This window comes from Calliopsis andreniformis, chromosome 3 (genome assembly GCF_051401765.1).
Source record: "Calliopsis andreniformis isolate RMS-2024a chromosome 3, iyCalAndr_principal, whole genome shotgun sequence".
Classification (NCBI taxonomy): Eukaryota; Metazoa; Arthropoda; class Insecta; order Hymenoptera; family Andrenidae; genus Calliopsis; species Calliopsis andreniformis.
Window position 1 is genome coordinate 22,748,131 of NC_135064.1, and position 18,526 is coordinate 22,766,656.

General features: G+C 40.0%; 1 protein-coding gene across 1 annotated transcript in view; it reads right to left on the minus strand.

Moving 5' to 3' along the window:
• The window catches only part of LOC143177524 (icarapin-like), a 58,570-nt gene that overhangs the window by 21,703 nt on the left and 18,341 nt on the right, over positions 1-18,526 (minus strand). Inside the window, exon 2 of the mRNA XM_076375478.1 lies at positions 608-814. Within this exon, the coding sequence (XP_076231593.1) occupies positions 608-814 (207 nt within the window). The remainder of the gene's footprint in view (positions 1-607; positions 815-18,526) is intronic.

An 18,526-nucleotide genomic window follows, 5' to 3' on the forward strand; every position in this document is an offset into this window, starting at 1 on the left:
CTACAAGCATAGGCGAATTTCACCAAATTGGAACTTTTCAGGACACCCGTGCACATGCTTCCATTACTAAAATTACATTACTGTTGAAAGTCCCATAAAACGAGGTTAAATGGACCAGAAATTTTGAGCCTTAATAAAATACGATTTATCGCATTTTATAGCACAGAACAATATGAATTTTCTCTTTACTTCTCGAATAAACATTTGGTAAATTAGATAATCAACCTTTTGCCAGTTCAATGCGTTTCGCGCGATAGATTTTACAATAACATTGCAGACTCAAAAAAATGGAAAAATGAGAAAAATATTTTCAGAGGTCCATAAAAATAACGAAAAACCTAATCATTATTCCGTTTTTCCAATATAATAAAATCCTTTGCTATTTATTGTTTCAATTATTTTACATAAAACGAATCAACTAATATTTGAAAGATATTTCTCCAGTACGATGTCTATCTTGGACGTTACTTTTGATTGAAGTATCCCGATAAATCGTCTATTTCCTTCTGAAAGCCTCTAGCTTGGCATCTGACCTCAAATCGATCGAATGTCTTGACAGTACACGAGTGTTCGCACAGTTCTCTACGACAGTTGGTTTCTTACATACCTTGCATGCTGGAGTACCATCCGTCGAAGGGATTCGATCTGAACATAGTGGGCCAACTCCAGGTTGGACTCTCGAGGCTGTCGTCGAAGCTCATGTCAGGAAAGTCAAAGGCCATCGGTCTGATAAAGCGTTCTCTCGTGTCGGACGGTAGCACCAGAACAGTGTCCACATTCTTCTTTTCCTCGCTCTCATCTGAATCACGAGCACCTGTAAAGAAAGTTTATTTGGTTAGCTTCAAATTGTTATTATTATTTTCTCAAGATTCGTCGTCACATTAATTATTTGATTATTAGTAACTCTATGAATCTGGTTCCTACTTTGTGAAGTAATTCCTTGTATTTTAAAGAATGGAATAAATTGTATCTAAATATACTAATTCGATGAGATAAAATACACATTTGTATACAGAGTGTTTGATGAGGCAGGCACAGAAAAAGTCAGTAGAATGAGCCAGACATAGATCAGTAGAATAAGATTTGAAATAGGCACATTTTAGGCGTTTTCTCTAGTATTAATAACTCTGAAACGAAGATTCAAACTCGGTTTTGTTATTATTGATTTTTATCCTATTTGGGGATGTAGAATCTCTTTTCAAAATTTCTGATACCTATTATAGGACACTTTCTACTGTACACTGGACAAGAATGAATAACTTTAGTATCTCCTGAATAATTATTACTATAGTTAAAACTGAAAATTGAGTTATCTGTTTATGGAGATAGAGGCAGGTTTCCTCAACAAGAATGGTGATTTTTGAACGACAGAGAGACACTAAAATACCCATGTTTCTTCTAACCCTGCTATTTTGCCACTACCGTGGAATCAGTGACAGGCGAAACTTAATTACCTGGCGCAGTGCGTGGAAAGCAGTGAACACGCGAAACAAGAATAGCCTTTCGAGTCTATTTCACGCACCTTGGGGATAAAATGAAGTAATACGATTATATGTTTGGAAATACTTCTTTTGTAAGTTATGAACTTTGATACTATTGACCCCGCTAACGATTTGTGTTCCATTTTTATGCGCGTTTTGTTACTGTTAAACCCAATTCCGAAAGCTGCCATATGGAAATAGCTCTCCTTTAAAATATGAAAAAGATAATTGGAGCAATTAATTAATTTTATTCAAATCTGAAAAATGAAACTCAAATTGTTTTAGAACAAGGAGACAAGTACCAAATTTTGAGAGAAATATTTGTACGTAAATTATTTAGTTAAACAGAGTATCTTTCTTATCCGAGTTTAATCTGAACCAAATGTTTCCATAATACTAAGTTACAAGTTCTTGTAAAGCAATAAGTCAAAACTCTATATAAAAAATTCTCAATTGTCAGGTACCTAAAAAAGGTCCTGTCACTTTTGATCTCCCAATAAAATCGCTTGCATCACAATAAAAATTCTGAGTCTTACACAAGTGGGATCTATAAACCATCTTCTTTTCAGGAAAGTTCAATGGGCAGGTAGATAAAATTTCACCAGTAAATCATCCAAACCCACACATTGCAAAACGACTGAAAATAGCAGGATGATATCGTAATAGTAGCAAGTAATAATTTCACGTCGTAGCATCACCAGATTGGAAGAGAGCCGCGCGCAGATAAATCAGACACGTTTTGCATAAAATACGCGAGTTCGAATCAAACGAAAGGAGTCTGAATACTGTAACTAAGAAAAAAGAAACAGAGGGAAAGAGAAACGAGAGCAACGAAATACGGTCTTATAATTATTCTTGCCCGTTGTGTTGTACGCGCGATCCTTTCAAATGCCACGCGGCACTTAGTGCTTCGCAAGGAATTTGTTCAAGTGATTTATCGTCGAGCCCTTTTAGTGCCACGCCACTGAATCCGCTACCGAGCTCACTGTCAAACAGGAAATGCAGGGATTCTGTGATCCTGTGCTTCCTCTCTGCGCGGAATGCCTTCGCCACGCATGGACAAATTCAATTGGCAATCGATAAACACCACCGTGTTGGCGAAGATTCAAAAGGAAACAAAAAGATGGGAAAAAAGACGGGAAAAAAGAAGAGCAACCACGTGGTGTCTCATTTATAAAATGTCAAAGGGTCGCGTGTACTCTTCGAGTCTGGGACACAAGTTGACATAGTTTCAACTATCAACATTTTCGTTTTTCACTTACAGTTTTCGTTTTTCAATTACTATCCTTCACTTTACTTATACCTGAACTGACATTATCAAAGAGAATGACCAATTTTGCGAAATTATAGAGTGAAATGTGTGTTGATAAAAATTGTGTAGTATTAGTAGCGAGTGAGGATTAATATGTTCGAGACACATGACTCATCCGTCGAGTCATGCGATACCACTCCCTATTAACTCCCTGTTAGACGAGCCATTATATGGGTTACTTTCGTTTCTGGAAAAATGTTATCGGACACGACAGTTTTGTTAAAATATGACAAACTCGAATACGACTGGACACAAATGTGGCTAGACTCGAATACGACTGGACTCTGAGAATACTGTGGAGATACTGTAAGTACTGAATACTGATATCAAAATCTTGAACGTATAGCAGATATGTAATACACCTGGGTCTCTTTCTACAAGGTGGATTTGTATTATATAAAAAAAAATCGCGTAAAGAGAGCCATGTAAAATTGATTTCCAAATTATAAAATGTCAAGTTGCAATTTCTAAAACAATTTTTACACAACTTTTTTTATACAATACAGACTTATTAGATTCATATCTACACCATTTACAGATTCTACCATAAAAATTCTCTAAATTCTCAGAGTCCTCAGAGTCGTTTGATCGAAAGAACACTCACGCCCGCGGTCACAAGAAATGTTCCCAAAGTAGGGAAACAAAGGATTGCCATCGAGGTGTACTCTCCTCTTGCGACTTTGGTACGAGAGAGATTTTCCTCGAACGCTTCTGGCGATTATCCAATTTGCTCGTCGTCAATTCATATTGACGCACGAGAAACGTAGGAGTCAATTTGAGTCAATCTAATTCCTGCCTGCCCCGCGAACCCTTCCGCGTGGATGAGGCGAGCAGGCGAGGGGGAGGCTCGAGGAAATCCGCGAGTGTCGGCTTCCGATGATGAAAATCGGCGGGATCGGTGCCGCAGAATGAAATATTTTGACAGACGTCGACGACGACAAGACACCGTCTCTCTTTTATTGAATTCCTTCCCCAAAGGGGTTTTCCTTGCCAGGCGAAATTCACTCGTGTCGACGATCCACTCTTGTAATTGAAACAGGAGCGACCTGTGCCGCGTTGTATCATTAAATCGCGGGAAATCCATTCGGCGCTGAGTTCTCGGGGTATTCTTCTTGCTTATGAATTTAATAAAACCGGAGGTCATGGAACGAACTTGCCGCAGAGGTTCCCCTTCGGCTGGGTATGAGAGACTACTAGTAGGGGAGAACATTGCAATGATCGCAGTACAATGACGATCGTTGCAACGAGTGGTGGCTGCTTTTGGGCGGAAATTTTAATTAGCATAGGTTTCGAGTGTTCAAATATTTAAGTTGGGAAATTTTGAGATGCTTAAGTGCGCAGGTATTCAAATATTTAAATATTCAAACATTCAAATATTCGAATTCTTAAATATGTAGATATTGAAATATTCAACTTTTCAAATTTGCTTCAAATTTTCAAAGTAAATATTCAAATTGTCACTTGGAATGTTTCGATACGTACACACATATACGTATATATGTATTCAAATGTTTCAATTTTCAGGCATTGAAACACGCACCTAAAATACACAAAAATCCAATTTTCCCAATGTCGAAAAATTGTCAAATTCGTTTTATTAGTATCATCTCCCGAATTCCAATTCCCGAAGCACGCTCCCTCTCCTCACGAATAACAGCACACACACGCGAGGCGAAAAAGCCAACTATAACCGAACACCTCTTTATATCCCAAAACTACACAAAGAATGGCCCTCCCCTTTTACACCCTCGACCATCCTCAATTTACCGTTTCCCCAACACTAAATAACACTTCAGGGATCCACCCTGTCCTCGCTCCGCACCAAAAAACCCACCCTCGAACCGTATCTAACTGACACTCTATGACCTATGACCCAGCTAGCGCCGAATCTCTCTCGCCATCTGAAATGTTACAAACACCATAAGATGGACTTTCGATGGTATTTCCACGCTTTTCACGAGAGTCACGTATCCCTTTTCCTTCCCCGTCCCTCGACGCTCGCGTGCGCCACCGACACACACGCGCCCGTGTCCGTTCCCTTGAGAAATTTGAGCCGGATCGATTTATCGGACGCGGCTTTTTTTCTCTTCCGCCTCTCCTCTCCGCCACTCCTTCTCAAGTGGCATTAGGCAGGTTTAATGCGATGCCTGCAAAAAGGGAAACAGGCTGTATGGGGGCGCCACGGGGGTGGCGAATGGGTGCCGAGTGCCATTCACTGCGGAATAAAATAGTCCGTGGCGTTTCTGCCGCGGCTACAGCCTGGCGAAATTCCATTTCTTTTCCATGAGGTCTCGGGCTCTGAGGAAAAACTGATATTTCCCTTATCCCCCTGCGCCTTTTCTCTCCGTTTCTCTTTCCCCATCCCCTTGCTCTCTGCCCCTGTCCCTGGAACCGCGTCGACGAGGATCGGCGTACGTGTGTCGCTCGAACGGTGTGCCTGAACTGTTTCGTATTCGTGCTTTCGCGCGATAGGAGCGGAATAAAAAGACAGCCGCGACTCGCGATCCGCTGATCACTGCCGCGAGACTTTTCCACGGGCTCGAATCCACTCTATTGGGAACTTTGTATAATTCGATGGTATTGATTTTGGGGAACGAATCGAAGGCGAGAAATTTGGGGACGTGTTACTGCGGGAGCGTCTGCTGTGAGTTTTGTCTCGATACGAGATCGCGAGGTCGGATCAGTTAAGGGGTTATAGGATGCAAGAGAATGGTATCTGAGATCGGTTTACACTGTAGTCAGTTGAATTTTTCGGATCATGAGATAGGATCAGATGCGAGGAAGAATAGTTCTGGGAAGACGTGAGTGTGCCATTGAGCTTGTATTGAGACAAGTGCATATGCTGCTGTTTTCAAGATAGCAGCCTTCTTCTTTTGAATTTGTAGTGCGCAAAATTTATGGGAAATTTGTATAAGTATATAATATACGGAGTGTTTGATAACAGGGGCAGGAATTTCAGGGGGCGATTTTGCATCTTCTTCGTCTCAAAATAGCTTCAAAAAAGCTGCGTTTCAGTGTTATTAATTGTTGAGAAAATGCTTGAGATTCGCGGGAAATGTGTTTGACATGAGGCTTATTTTACTCATTTTATGTCTGACTTGGAGCTTATTCTATTCACTTTTTTGTGTCTGACTTAGAGTACGTATTCTACTGACTTCGTGGTGTCTGACTTGGCTATTGTATTCTAACAGTAGAATGAGTTTGAAGTCAGACATACTTCACTCATATTTTAGGTCTCTTTTTGACAATTAATAACTCTGAAAGTAAACCTCAAATACATTTTTATTAGTCTTGATTTTTATCCTACTTTAAAGTGTAGACTCACCCCTTAAAATTTCTGAGATATGTTGCCAACCACCCTGTATAACTATTAAAAAATTAACACCATATGTTTCTATAATTTAATCTTCATTAATACTGCTATACGAACATTATCTAATATGCTCATCTCTTTAAGTCCCTCGAGCTGTATCACGAATTTTGAATCACCCTGTGTAACTAACAGTAAGTTCAATCCCCTCATGAAACAATATTAGTAATCCTCAGCTCTGATTGCGAATAATCTAAAGCAGTGGTGAGCAACCTGTAGTCCGTCAATTAATTATTTACATGCGGTTGGTAGAGGGATTTCCACCTGATAAATTAACAATTTGTGAATTAATAAATTACTAGATTCTTTAACGTTATGGTTACCCATACTGATTAGTGGGTTTTCAATTTCAGTCTACTGTAAAGAAGTTGCTCGTCACTGTCTTAAGCCATTAGCAAAGAGTATCAGGCGAAGATTGACTTTCCCTTACTAGGATGATCAGCGTACCTGCTGAATCACCTTTTTCTACTACCTTATTGCGTTTCACTGTGTACTCAACTTTAAAATACAACATTCTTTTGCTGTAAGCTCGTTAACGTATCTCGTTAATGTCAGAGAAAATTTTCTGAAGTACTTTGAAGCTCAAACTTTAACATTCTTGAGAAGAGCGAACAAAAAGAGTGACGTATTGAAAATTCTGAATATTTAAATATTAAAACTGTCCAATATTCCAATACAATTTGAAACCAGGAGTTTCAAACATGTCATTTTCCAAATTAATACAATTCTTGAAAAGAACGAGAAGAAAATTTCCAGTTACGTAATTACTTATCAGATTGTAATATAAATAAATCCAGTAACATATAATCTCATTATTTTTCACGAGAGTTCCCCATTTAAACGACAATTATTTAATACTTTAATACCATAATAACTAGATTTTTAAAATAAAAACACAATCACACGTACAACCGGACTTAGTTACGTTACAACCCAATGAATATTGCGTTACAAACCACGCCTCATCTGAAATTCATTAAAAAGTCTATTATTCAAAAATCGACGTATTTAAAACACAAAACAGATCTCCATTTCACGTTCCATCTCCCCTTGTTCCCAACTCTTCCCAATCATCCAAACTCGACTTGTCCGAATCATTATTTCCCTGTACGCGTTACTGCACCGAAATATCCCTGCAAGCCTTGAGTGGAGCCTTAATGGGGGATGATCGTGGTGCATGTAAACGCGGCTGTTCTCACTGATTCCGCGGGACTCGTTGGAGTTCATCTTGAGCGTGGCGAGCCGCTTAATTGGGGGAGCGGTTATCAATTCGGCCATTCCAACGCGGACCGTCTGCGCTTTGGACGCTGGGTAATTATAGTAATTATGGCGAAGGCATCGACGTGGCCGCAGCACACGGCACGGCAGCGTACGAGGGACGCGTGCTCGCACACAGCGAGGCGATATGGGCCCTCGGTGACAGTAGCCTGCGCCAATATTAGGATGAACCTCTTAGTGTGCCCGGGGCTATAACCATTGACACAACCACTTGAATTAATAGCCGGCAATTAGGCGGACGATAATGTTGCCCCTGCGCGCCCTTCCGATTCTGTTTGCCCCTTGATAAAAAGACGATCCGCGAATTTATGATTCCTACACGGGTACTATCTTCGTCTGATCGTGTCGTTACTTTCGTGACTCTGCTTTTTAGAGGCTACGTGCTGTGTCGAGTTTGTAACGAATCTTGGAGTTAGGTTTAAGAGTTCTGTTGAATGATGGGCGAATTTTTTGGGCTCGCCTTGTGTATTTATTTTGGTTTAGAAATAATAGTTTGTAATTTGATAATGCATCTAGTATTTTATATTATACGAGCTGGGGAAGATGTACGAAGTTGAATCTGAACGTCGATGCCTTGAAAGTAGAAGTATAAGCTTAGGTACTTTTACCTACTCTACTGACTCTTATGTGTCTGACTCAGGGCTGATTCTACTTATTTTGTTGTGTCTGATTCGGGGTTATTCTACTGATTTTCTGTGTCCATTGTAGGGTTTATTCCACTGTGTCTGGCTGGGGACTTATTCTACTGACATTTCTGTGATTGACACGAGGCTTATTTGACTAACTTTGCTATATCTGACCTACTTGGTACAAGTTGATAGTAGAACAAGTCCCTAGTCAGACATATGTCACGCGAATCTCAGGCGTTTTCTTAATAACTAATCACTCTGAAACGATGCTTCAAATGCATTTTCATCATTCTTCATTTTCGTTCTATTTAAAGCATGTAGAATCAGTCCTTAAAATTTCTGATACCTGATATCGAAAATCTTGTACATGACTACGTAGATTTAAAAGCACTTTTATTCTTATTATCGATGTACACACACGTTATATCTTTTTCCTTTTATACAGAGCATCAGTATTTCCCATAAATAAGTCTATACCCTCAGATAAAGCAAATATTAAACCAATTCTCGTTAACCATCTATCCTAGCCTTCTTTATCAGGTTTCACCTCGGCTTACAGAGAACACATTCTGTAGAAGAACGTGTGTGGAGGCGGCAATGAAAAAGATAAAAATTGATCCGCGTGTAAAGACGCGAAATATCATCGGATAGGCGGTGTTATAGGTGGGCAGGTTAAAGCCACAGGATATTCCCATTGAATTTATACTGCAGTGTATCAAGTCGTCGCGATTGCCAACTGCAGGAGATCGTGGAGTGCAACGAACAGCGCAGCGGGAAGGCTTTATGGAAATTCATGCGAATATACATATAAAGATAATAAGTGGAACTCGCGTTATTTTAAGTACTTTTTCCCCCTCCCTAACATTTCTGCCCTCCCTCTCTTCTTTCTATCGATTTCTCTATCTGAATAGCGATTAGTTCCTTTCAGTTGGAAATTCTATTTCCATTGGTATTCCTAATTTTATATATATGTATAATCTGAGGAGCATAATTGTGTTTGGCAATCGAAAAATTATCCCCTTCAAGAATGAAGGATGTAAGTGACGTTGTGTTTAATATCATTTCAGTGTAATTGGTAAATGTGAGTGACGGCAATGTTCGTTCCACGAATTGAGTACGATGCAAAGTGCTGTAACAGAAGCTTGACAGATGTTGCAGTGTTTAATTGTTTTCGAGTTAGTTATCACTTTTACTCGATTGCTGCTTTTTCTGCTAGACTTTCCTTCGTTCCAGGCGTCGATGGAAATTTCATCGACCAACGCCAAGAATTTTTGTAATTCATTTCATGTCCACGCGATGTATCACAGCTGGCGAATAAGTTCTTCTTTTTTTCTTATTTAAAGAATAATGAAATGGCGAGCATGCAGTACGTTGGAGGTATAATTTTTTGGGGGAGAACTGTAATTTTTAGAGATTTCAAAAATTGGGTATAAAATATGTGTAATCTATACGTAACGCAATTGCTTCATTTTGAGCGAAAATGTTTTCGTGTATCATTTACATAGAAATTAAAAATGTAGAAAAATGGAAGGAACTATTATTCCACGTAAGTTGACTTACTGGGTTTATAATTAATTTTCTGGAGCTGATTTTATATTTATTTTTTTATTGTAAAAGGTACAGGAGAGTTCATTAAACGCAAACTAGGTTCAAAATAAATTTCCGCGGGATAAAGTTACGCATTTTTAGAAAACGCAGGTTCATCCAAAACTGTGATTAGAATTTGTGATGCAAATTATTTATAATACAAGTTTTATTGAAAACTGCTATTAAAATTTTGGCTTAAATTAAATTATTTCACCTACTGTGATTTTGTTAGTATAACATACACAGTGCAGAAAGAAAAAAATTGTCGACTTGTCGTATGTACATATTCTTTTCTAAAGTAAATCATCGCAACAGAAAATGAATGATAAATCAACTGCTGGACATTTTTTACTGTCTACTTTTGTTATTAGTGAAAAAACACCTAAAATACGCGTGAAATGTGTCTGACTTGACTTATTCCACTGCCGCCGCTGCGTCTGACTTGGCTAATGCACGCTGGCAGTAGACTAAGTCCTCCAGTCAGACACATTTCACGCTCTAGGCGTTTTTGCAGTAATTAATAATTCTAAAACGAAGTATCAAATTTCCACCTATCATTATTAATTTTCCACCTATTTTGGCACACAAGCTCTTTAAAATTTCTGACACCTGTTGTCGAACACCGCCTACGTCACTTCATATCATCACTCATCTCTTCTTTAATATTTCCTAGCTCTACACAACTTATTATTATTATTACATATTCACTAATTTCCCTTTGTAAATTTTTTACCGAGCCCTCATTTTCTTTTCTCTACAAACTTTCTTTCCCTACTCCCATCTCTTAGAATAACGCACAGTAATTATACCATCGTTTGTCAAAATGCTCATATTAGTCATATTTTGATAAGAAATATTTGAACAGAACACAAGATCTCAATTAACCCATTGACTGGTGGCACACGAAAACGCCGAGTTATCTGAGAAGCAAGCTAATCCAAATCCCAGATTCTCCGTTGAAAGTGGCAAGAGGAGTTGCGGTGCCCCTGAAACGAGTATTTAGACACTTGGTGTTTCGGCGTCTCTCCACGCGACGCGACAGAATCCGAGCACGTCGTTTTCCGCTGAAAGCCTCACGGTGTGACTGCGCGATGAAATATATCGTGACGTTGAATAAGGTAGCAACTCGAGCTCGCGGCAGCCGATTTCAATCGTATTAGCGCGAATGCTCTTACTCCGAGTCGGACACAGAAGAATATGTTTGTTTAGAAAGCAGCACGTTTAAGGAAAGACAAAGCCAGCGTTTGTATTAATTTTTCACAACGTTGAATCTCGTAATGCGTCTGGCTCGTTTTATTTTCGGATTATTCTCGCTTCTTTTAGACCCTTGATTTTCTTTTTCTCGTTTTGCCCGCGCCCCGCTTTGCTATGTAAATTTTCACTCGTTTCCTTTTCCTTCACTCGCCTTATGGTCCTGGGGTATTTGCCTTTTCTTTGGGAAATGTGTGCTGGCTTTTATGAATACTGTTAATGGTGATAGTCACATCAGAACTCTATCTTCGATCGTGTTCGCAGAACTTTCTGGAGATAAAGAATATTCTATACGTGTTCGAAATTCTTGGAGCTCGTCTGTAAATTAATGAACTGTGTAAAAATGTTCAAATTCGTACAGCGCTCTCCAAAAATTCTTCCAAACCTAATGCAGACCCTGATACCTAATGTAAATATCACTCATTTTCTGACGTAACTCAAAAAATAACTGCTTCGAAGTTATTCAACTTAGCTTGCGCTTACAACACTGCATTTTTCCGATGAACTAATATTCTGACGAATATGTTCAATCTATTTATCATACAAGGAAGACACGCTCAGACACATTAATCAGAAATCGCATCCATTATATCTGCAGCCTAACACAAAATCAGCTTTTCATTAAATGAACTCGTATCCTCATTTCTCGAAGACTTACGATTTCTCTTCCTCTAACTCATTACCAGAGCCAAGAAAAAAAAAAGGAACTCTCAAGTCCCACTAATAATCTCGAGAAATCATTAGGCGCCTGAAGTAGAGCATCCTTCGCAATACCTAATTACAAAACGCAGAAGAAACCACGAAGCAGTTTCCCTCACGGAATTAGCATCCGAACCCAGCACTCTTCGCTCATCGTTCTGTTAGCAGTCGATGATGAACAGCAGCTAAATCCATTTGCATGGAAAAGCGTGACTCGACGCGAAGATAATTGCATCGAATAATTATCCGAGGATGGGTCTGTCCGTCTGGCGGAGAGCTGCGCCAAAGACGATCCATAACGCACGCAATTCTACGTCGGACGAATACGTAATGAGAGGCGGTATCTTGGATCAGAGCGGAGGTAGCCTTCCTTCTTCGGAACGCTCCGAGAAACAAGTTTCCCGTAATCGCGGCGTGATTCATAGCGCACATGACCTACGCATGTAAATCTCGCGGTGACATTCACTGGAACGTTCTCTGATTTCCTGGACTCCCGAGGTATGCATGGCAGCCACGACGCGGCCATTCCTTCGATATTTTCATAGGGCTTGCGAAACGATCCGGATATATCTGCCCTCGACTGCGGGGTAAGTGTACCACTTACGCACGCGTCGACTCACGTGTGACACGGTGATTATAAATGTCGTGTAAGTCCTCCTGCGTTCTAGTTTTTCGAGATATCGCATTCCTCCGGGAGAATTGTCGCAATATTCTCCATTTTCGTTTCATTACGTGGAGGATCTCTTAGAGCAGGGATTTGTTACTATTTTTGGCTTTGAAGGGATAGAGTTTTTAGCAATTTTAGCTGATGCATATTCTATAATGCTATAAATAAATAATATGGCACGTGGATATTTTCTTGCTAAGATTTTTCAAAGAATTCTGTATGTATTGAATTTGCTTTTATTATTGCCTATTTTTTATGCAGTCATGGAACTTCAAATGAGCTTGTAGAAGAATTATTTTTTGAAATTTTGAGGAATGTAGAGTGTAGAGAATTCTTGAATTTACTAATATATAATAAAAGTAGGCTGAAATATGGTAAAATAGATTATCATCGTACTTATCGTAAAAATTTCGCTGAAGTAATATATGTATTCTATAAACCTTCATGTTCTAACAATTATTCAATCCACTTCGCGCATGTTAGAAATCAGAATTTCGTCTCTAGCTTGATGCAACATGAAGGCACTTTATTAGACAGCATACTTTCTGCTCTGATCCACGTAGTTTTGAGGTTCACACTTTATACGAGTTCACAAGTTGCAAAACCGTCCGTGAAGAGCGTGCGGAATTTCCAAGTACAGCCTCGTAAGGATGCAGCAGTCATATTTAAGGGAACTCCGCGTACAGCGGAGGAATAGCGATGATCTACATATACAGGTTGAAATATGTAGCGCAACTGAAATGTAGGGAATCCTTAGACCTTGAATGCGAGACCTTTTTCAGTGGAACGACTTTAAAAATCAGTTGAATACGCCAGCGAAAATTTTACTGAAATTTTTGCTTTTAATTTTTAATAAGTTAAAATACTATACAGAGCTTGTCTTTTGAATAAATTTTAAAATTGAAGCATTGAATGTTTGGAGCTATGTATATTTGAATATTTTAATATTCAAAAATTTGAAAAGTTTGAATATTTGAAATATTAAATCTTGAATATTTGAATATTTGAATATTTGAATACTTATTTGAAATTTGTTGTATCTACCAATTCGAATATTTAGAGAAATCTAAACATTTTAATACGTCGAAGCTACATTAACTAGACATTGTTACACTTGAAAATTTCAACACCCACATAGAAATTTGAATATCTACGTATTAGAGCAGCTGAAAACTTGAAAATTCCAAGCTCTAAGCCCCTTAAAAGTAGAAAACCTGAAACTCTGGAAGCCTGAGAAATTGAACGTGGGGAAGCGAATGGGAGTGTGTCCCCAACAAACTGGGTAACCAGTAAGAATGATATTCTCATCATGCCGCGCTGAAAACCCTAGAAAAAAATATGAAATCTCGGGGCGGTAAGTGGCTGAACTGTTTGCATCCGTCGCGAAGTTCCACTTTTCACCGGCGAGGGGAGAAAGACGCGCTTACGCGAGTCGACGGCGCGCGAGAGGTGGGCCAGGAGCCCCTGGACGAAGGAAGCGGAACGGAAGAGGAGGAAGGTAAAGGTTGAGGTATAAACGACGTCGACAATGCGCTCCTGAGCATTATGAAACTTGAAATCGAAATAGCGCGCGAGAACACGTACCCTGAGTACGTACTTGATGTCAAAGACGTAATAACTTGGGAGCACTCGCCGTGGCAAATGCGTCTGCAGTGCACCCCCGCGCGCGCCACTGCAACATTTAGACACTTATACGTGTTCACGCATATGCCCGCCTTTATGGCCGAGAACTGGCCAGTTACTTTGGAAAATGCCAGCCTCGCTCGAATGGGAAGCTGAGCTAGTGCGGTTGGATGTTCTGAAGTAGCCGTGGTCGCGAGAATGCTAAAGGTTCCCAGGGAACTCGAAGAAATTAGAAGTTGCAGGGCGCAGATGTAAGCAAATCTGCGGGCTGGTTCGCAATTTTGGTGCTGGCTTGCTGAGAGGGTGTGGGTACCTTTGATTATTTCTTAATGTCTTCAGCTATGTATGCACGACTGGGAGAGACTTGATTCAAATACTGTGATATATTTATTACTGTCTTAAATGTATTATTAGTGGTTTATCGTACCAACATTGTCCGAAATAATTAGAGGATTAGAGAATCAAGTAGCTAAATGAAATATTTAGTGTTTTGGGGAATTTTTCGTAGCATATAAATGTCTACAGGAATTTTACTATATTAAATATACGTGTAGGTATATTTTTTGTAGTCTGTATTCATATATGTATACCTTTCATCCCTCTTCGTTAGCTACATTCTAGGATATTCTTTCAATTCTGCTACTATGCATTCTTTATTGCGTTTGACCAGGATCTATAGTAGAAAATTTAATAAGGATGACTATATGTGTAGGCGAAGTTTAGCATGCAGTTTTGTTTCCAAATGCGGTCGAGCCTTGGAATCGGCAGTGACCACATATCGAATACAGGTCTGACCACATTTAGAGACAGCTCTGTTCATAGATGCTATACCCATGTTCTTTTTCAATTGTTCTTTCATTCTTTCTCGTTGATGTTGATGATGAATACTCGCAGTATTGACGAAATTATTGCTTTCGTATTTAATGAAGAGGAATTTAATTACCCAGTTGCAGAAATTTCAATAATACCATGCAGAGGAAGGTAAATGCCATAATGATCAAAATAATAAACATATACTGTACTACAATTCATCTGCCATTTTGCCAATAAACTCCGAATAAATTAATATACAGCATATATCTGGCTCCATCTCGCAAGCATTTTCATCTGCCCTATCTTTAATCATCAACAAAGATAAAGGGACCACACTAACAACAATATTATCTCAAACAAGATCACTCTAAAATTCCTCCAAAATAATTCCTCTCTAAGTAAACCAATTCACAATCCACGTAATCTTGAAACGATTTTATTAAAATAAACTCGAAATCCCCCCAAGAGAAGCAGACCTCCAGAATCCACAGAAACGTCACCCACGTGCCATCTTCATCTACGTTCTATCCTACCTCTTCTTTCCCTACCCCCCATGGAAACACGGTAAGACATTTGGCAGGGCTGCACCGTGCAAAGAAACAAAACAAAAGAGCAATGTACCACCGATACACAAAATTGCGAAATAATGGCAGCCTTACAGGTTACCGTATCTCCCGTTGAATTGTGCACGATGCCCATTAACGCTGGCCAGGGTGCGCATGCGAGCCTCATGCATATTGCATTTTGTCAGCGCGGCGCAAGTAATAAAGAAGGATTATCATAATGAAATTCATTTTCAGCTATGCGCCTGCATAATGTACGTAGGTACAGTAGGAAGTGCATATGCTGACTCGCTTGAAAGGATATACGGTTGACCGTGAGAGGACATTCCTCTCTTTCTCCCGCTGACAGCCTCTCTCCCTCTGTCTCGTCCTCGTTACGCGCTCGCAACCATTGCCAAGACCAGGAAGCACAAGATGCCGCGAGCGTGTACGACACGGCGGTTGCACAGACAGGAGAGAGGCGACGACTGTATCAATCCGCGGCGCACGCCTGCATCGCCAGACGAAACGGGTTCCCTACAGCTCGTAAAGATCGGCAGACTGGCTAAGACACGGCGAAGTCCTCCAACGTACACACTTCCGCTTAGAGGCTGTCGATAATTGGAAGTCGTTCCACTTCTTCGCCGCTGCCAACTCGCATCTTGGAATGTGACTGGTTCTAGCGACGACACGGTTCTACTGGACAGCGCGTGGAGTAATACTCGCCAGGACAAGGGTACAATGAACTGCATCGCTGCTCGATGCGGATACGTTTGTGGGGTCGATGGATGATGATTAACGCGTTTGATACTGTAGGAGATTGGGAGAAGGATCTGCGATACAGGATGTTTCAGAAGTGCTGCTAGGAGAAGCTGATTTTACACTAAAATAAACAAAATGTTTCTTAGCTTAAAGTAGGTAGAGGAAGTTAATGATCAGACCGCGAGTGTTCTCATCCTGTGTACTCTTCAAGTACCTAAAATTGTAGTTCCATACGCTTGTACTTGATTATGTACGAACTCACTTCTATTGAAAACGAAGCACAATATTGAGGAATTTTATTCGATATTTTTTATTTATTTTTTCATGTAGGTAGTAGGTACTTGTAGTTTTGTTCCTCTGTGTTTTCATGTAAGGAAACTGTGGACTTCCACTTCTATGAACTTGAAGAAAGGACTTCATTTACTTCTATAATTATCAGATAAGCATTCAAAGGCAGATTAAAGGCATTCATAGAGTAAAAATAGCACATAAAACAGACAAGAAAGATGGAACTCAAAAACGATACAAAATGAACAAAAGAGACAGAAATTAGAAACAAAAACAGGAACAAGCAACACTCAAGGGACTCAAAACCTTTCAGAATTACGAATCACAGGAAGAACCCATCAAAAAAGTTACGAAAAAGAATTCTAAAATTGCCATCCCCCCTATCAACAAAATCCTCAAATCCCGATGCAAGAACTGTCCCTCAACAATAACAGAAAAATTCCCCAAAAAGCCCGAAATCGCACGAGACCACCAGGACATCACGAAGTGCGAATATTCGAAAGAAAAGTCCGCAAAACTAAAAAGCCGCGATAATCCCTCCTCAAACCTCGAAATTGTCGAGCGTTAAAAACGCAGATACAGCAGCGCGCATGTAGAATGGATAGGGTATCGTATTCCATCGCGATCGAAACACGTGAATTGAATTTTAAAAATTCAGCTGAGGTAACCTGATACGCGATTACGTTGTAAGCCGAAGCGATCCACATAATTTGCTAAACGACCGATGCATCGATTTAATCCGATGCGTTCCTCCGTTTAATGGCCGCTCACTGGCCGCGTTTTATCGTAATTTTCCGCGTGCTCGCGCGCACGTGCGACAAGGTTACGCAGAGACATTCGAGAATGCACGCGGAACACCTGATTAAGAAAACACCAGCGTAATAGATGATTCCTTATTAGTTCTCGACTTCGACTTCGACGTCTGGAGGTTACGTAATGGGATTGCTCGAACGATAAGCTCATCGACGGAGGAAAAACGATGGGCGCGTGTGCACGTAAGTATCTATATGCAGAGAGTTCGTGACAAGAGAGCCGTAGGTGCTCTCCATCGATGAATTCCTTCACGTTCCATCGGCCTGCTAAATAGTTTCATTACCAGGGCCGCATATTTAACAGAGGCGCTGAGCAACGAGGCGTGAAAAAACCACTCGTTCCTGCACTTCACTACTGGCTGCATCGCTACTGTCGCATGGGTAGATATCCAAGAATTATCCACGTTTCTGGGGAATTGTAGAGAGTAGAAGCTACGTATTGGGATTCGATACAGGAGCAGGACTTGAGCAATACGCGCTAAATATGGCGACAAATAACACGGCGCTGATGATGCACTAAATATGGCGACAAATAACACTGCGCAAAATACACGTAATTGTCTCGAGTAACGTGAAAGTGTTAATTAAAATTGGAGAAATTTGCTCGTGGGCGAAGCAAATCCTTGGGATGGTAATGTTACTGAAGGAGAACGTGTTCTCAAGGCAGTGTTAATAATGTTTTCTTAGGGTAGATGGAAAAGAAGACACTTGGACTCTTTGGATGAGGTGTACAGTATTTACAGTGATTAAAATAGAGCAGTTTTTTCAGATATGTTATACGTAACACTTGAGGTATAGAATATCCACTATTTAAAAAAAAAGATATTTGCAATATTCAACGTGAACTGGTAACAAACGATAAAAATATACAAGAACGCTTTGTGAAAAGTTCTCATACAGGATGGAAAATCGAAAAAACAAGAGTTTCTTAATTAAACGCAGATCGAAACGCGTTTCAGGTAGAACATTAAAGAAGATCCCATAGGAGCGATCTTACTATAAGGATTGTTTATCCGAATGAAACACGCGAGTGCTTGTTAGAATGACAAAATACCACGTTAAGCAACTCCGTAATCCCTTTTCCAACAGAAGAGGTATTACACAGAGATTGATCATTCAATCTCCAACCTTCTTTGCCGAGGTCACGTATATACGTTTCTCTCTCGTTAATGTCTGATAAGCCGCGCTCATTGGTCCCTTTAATTAACGAGGTCGATTCGAGGATGACGAACGGAGGAATTACGAGAGAAAGAGTGGAGAGGATTATGGCTGCACGATGAGTCAACGTCGATCAAAACGTTTCCTTGGTGACTTCGTGATGTCTTCCGTGAATTGTTAAGTATACGCGCCGCTGTACTGCTAATTGTGTACCGTTATCGCTTTAACAGCGCTCACGTCAACTGTGATACCGT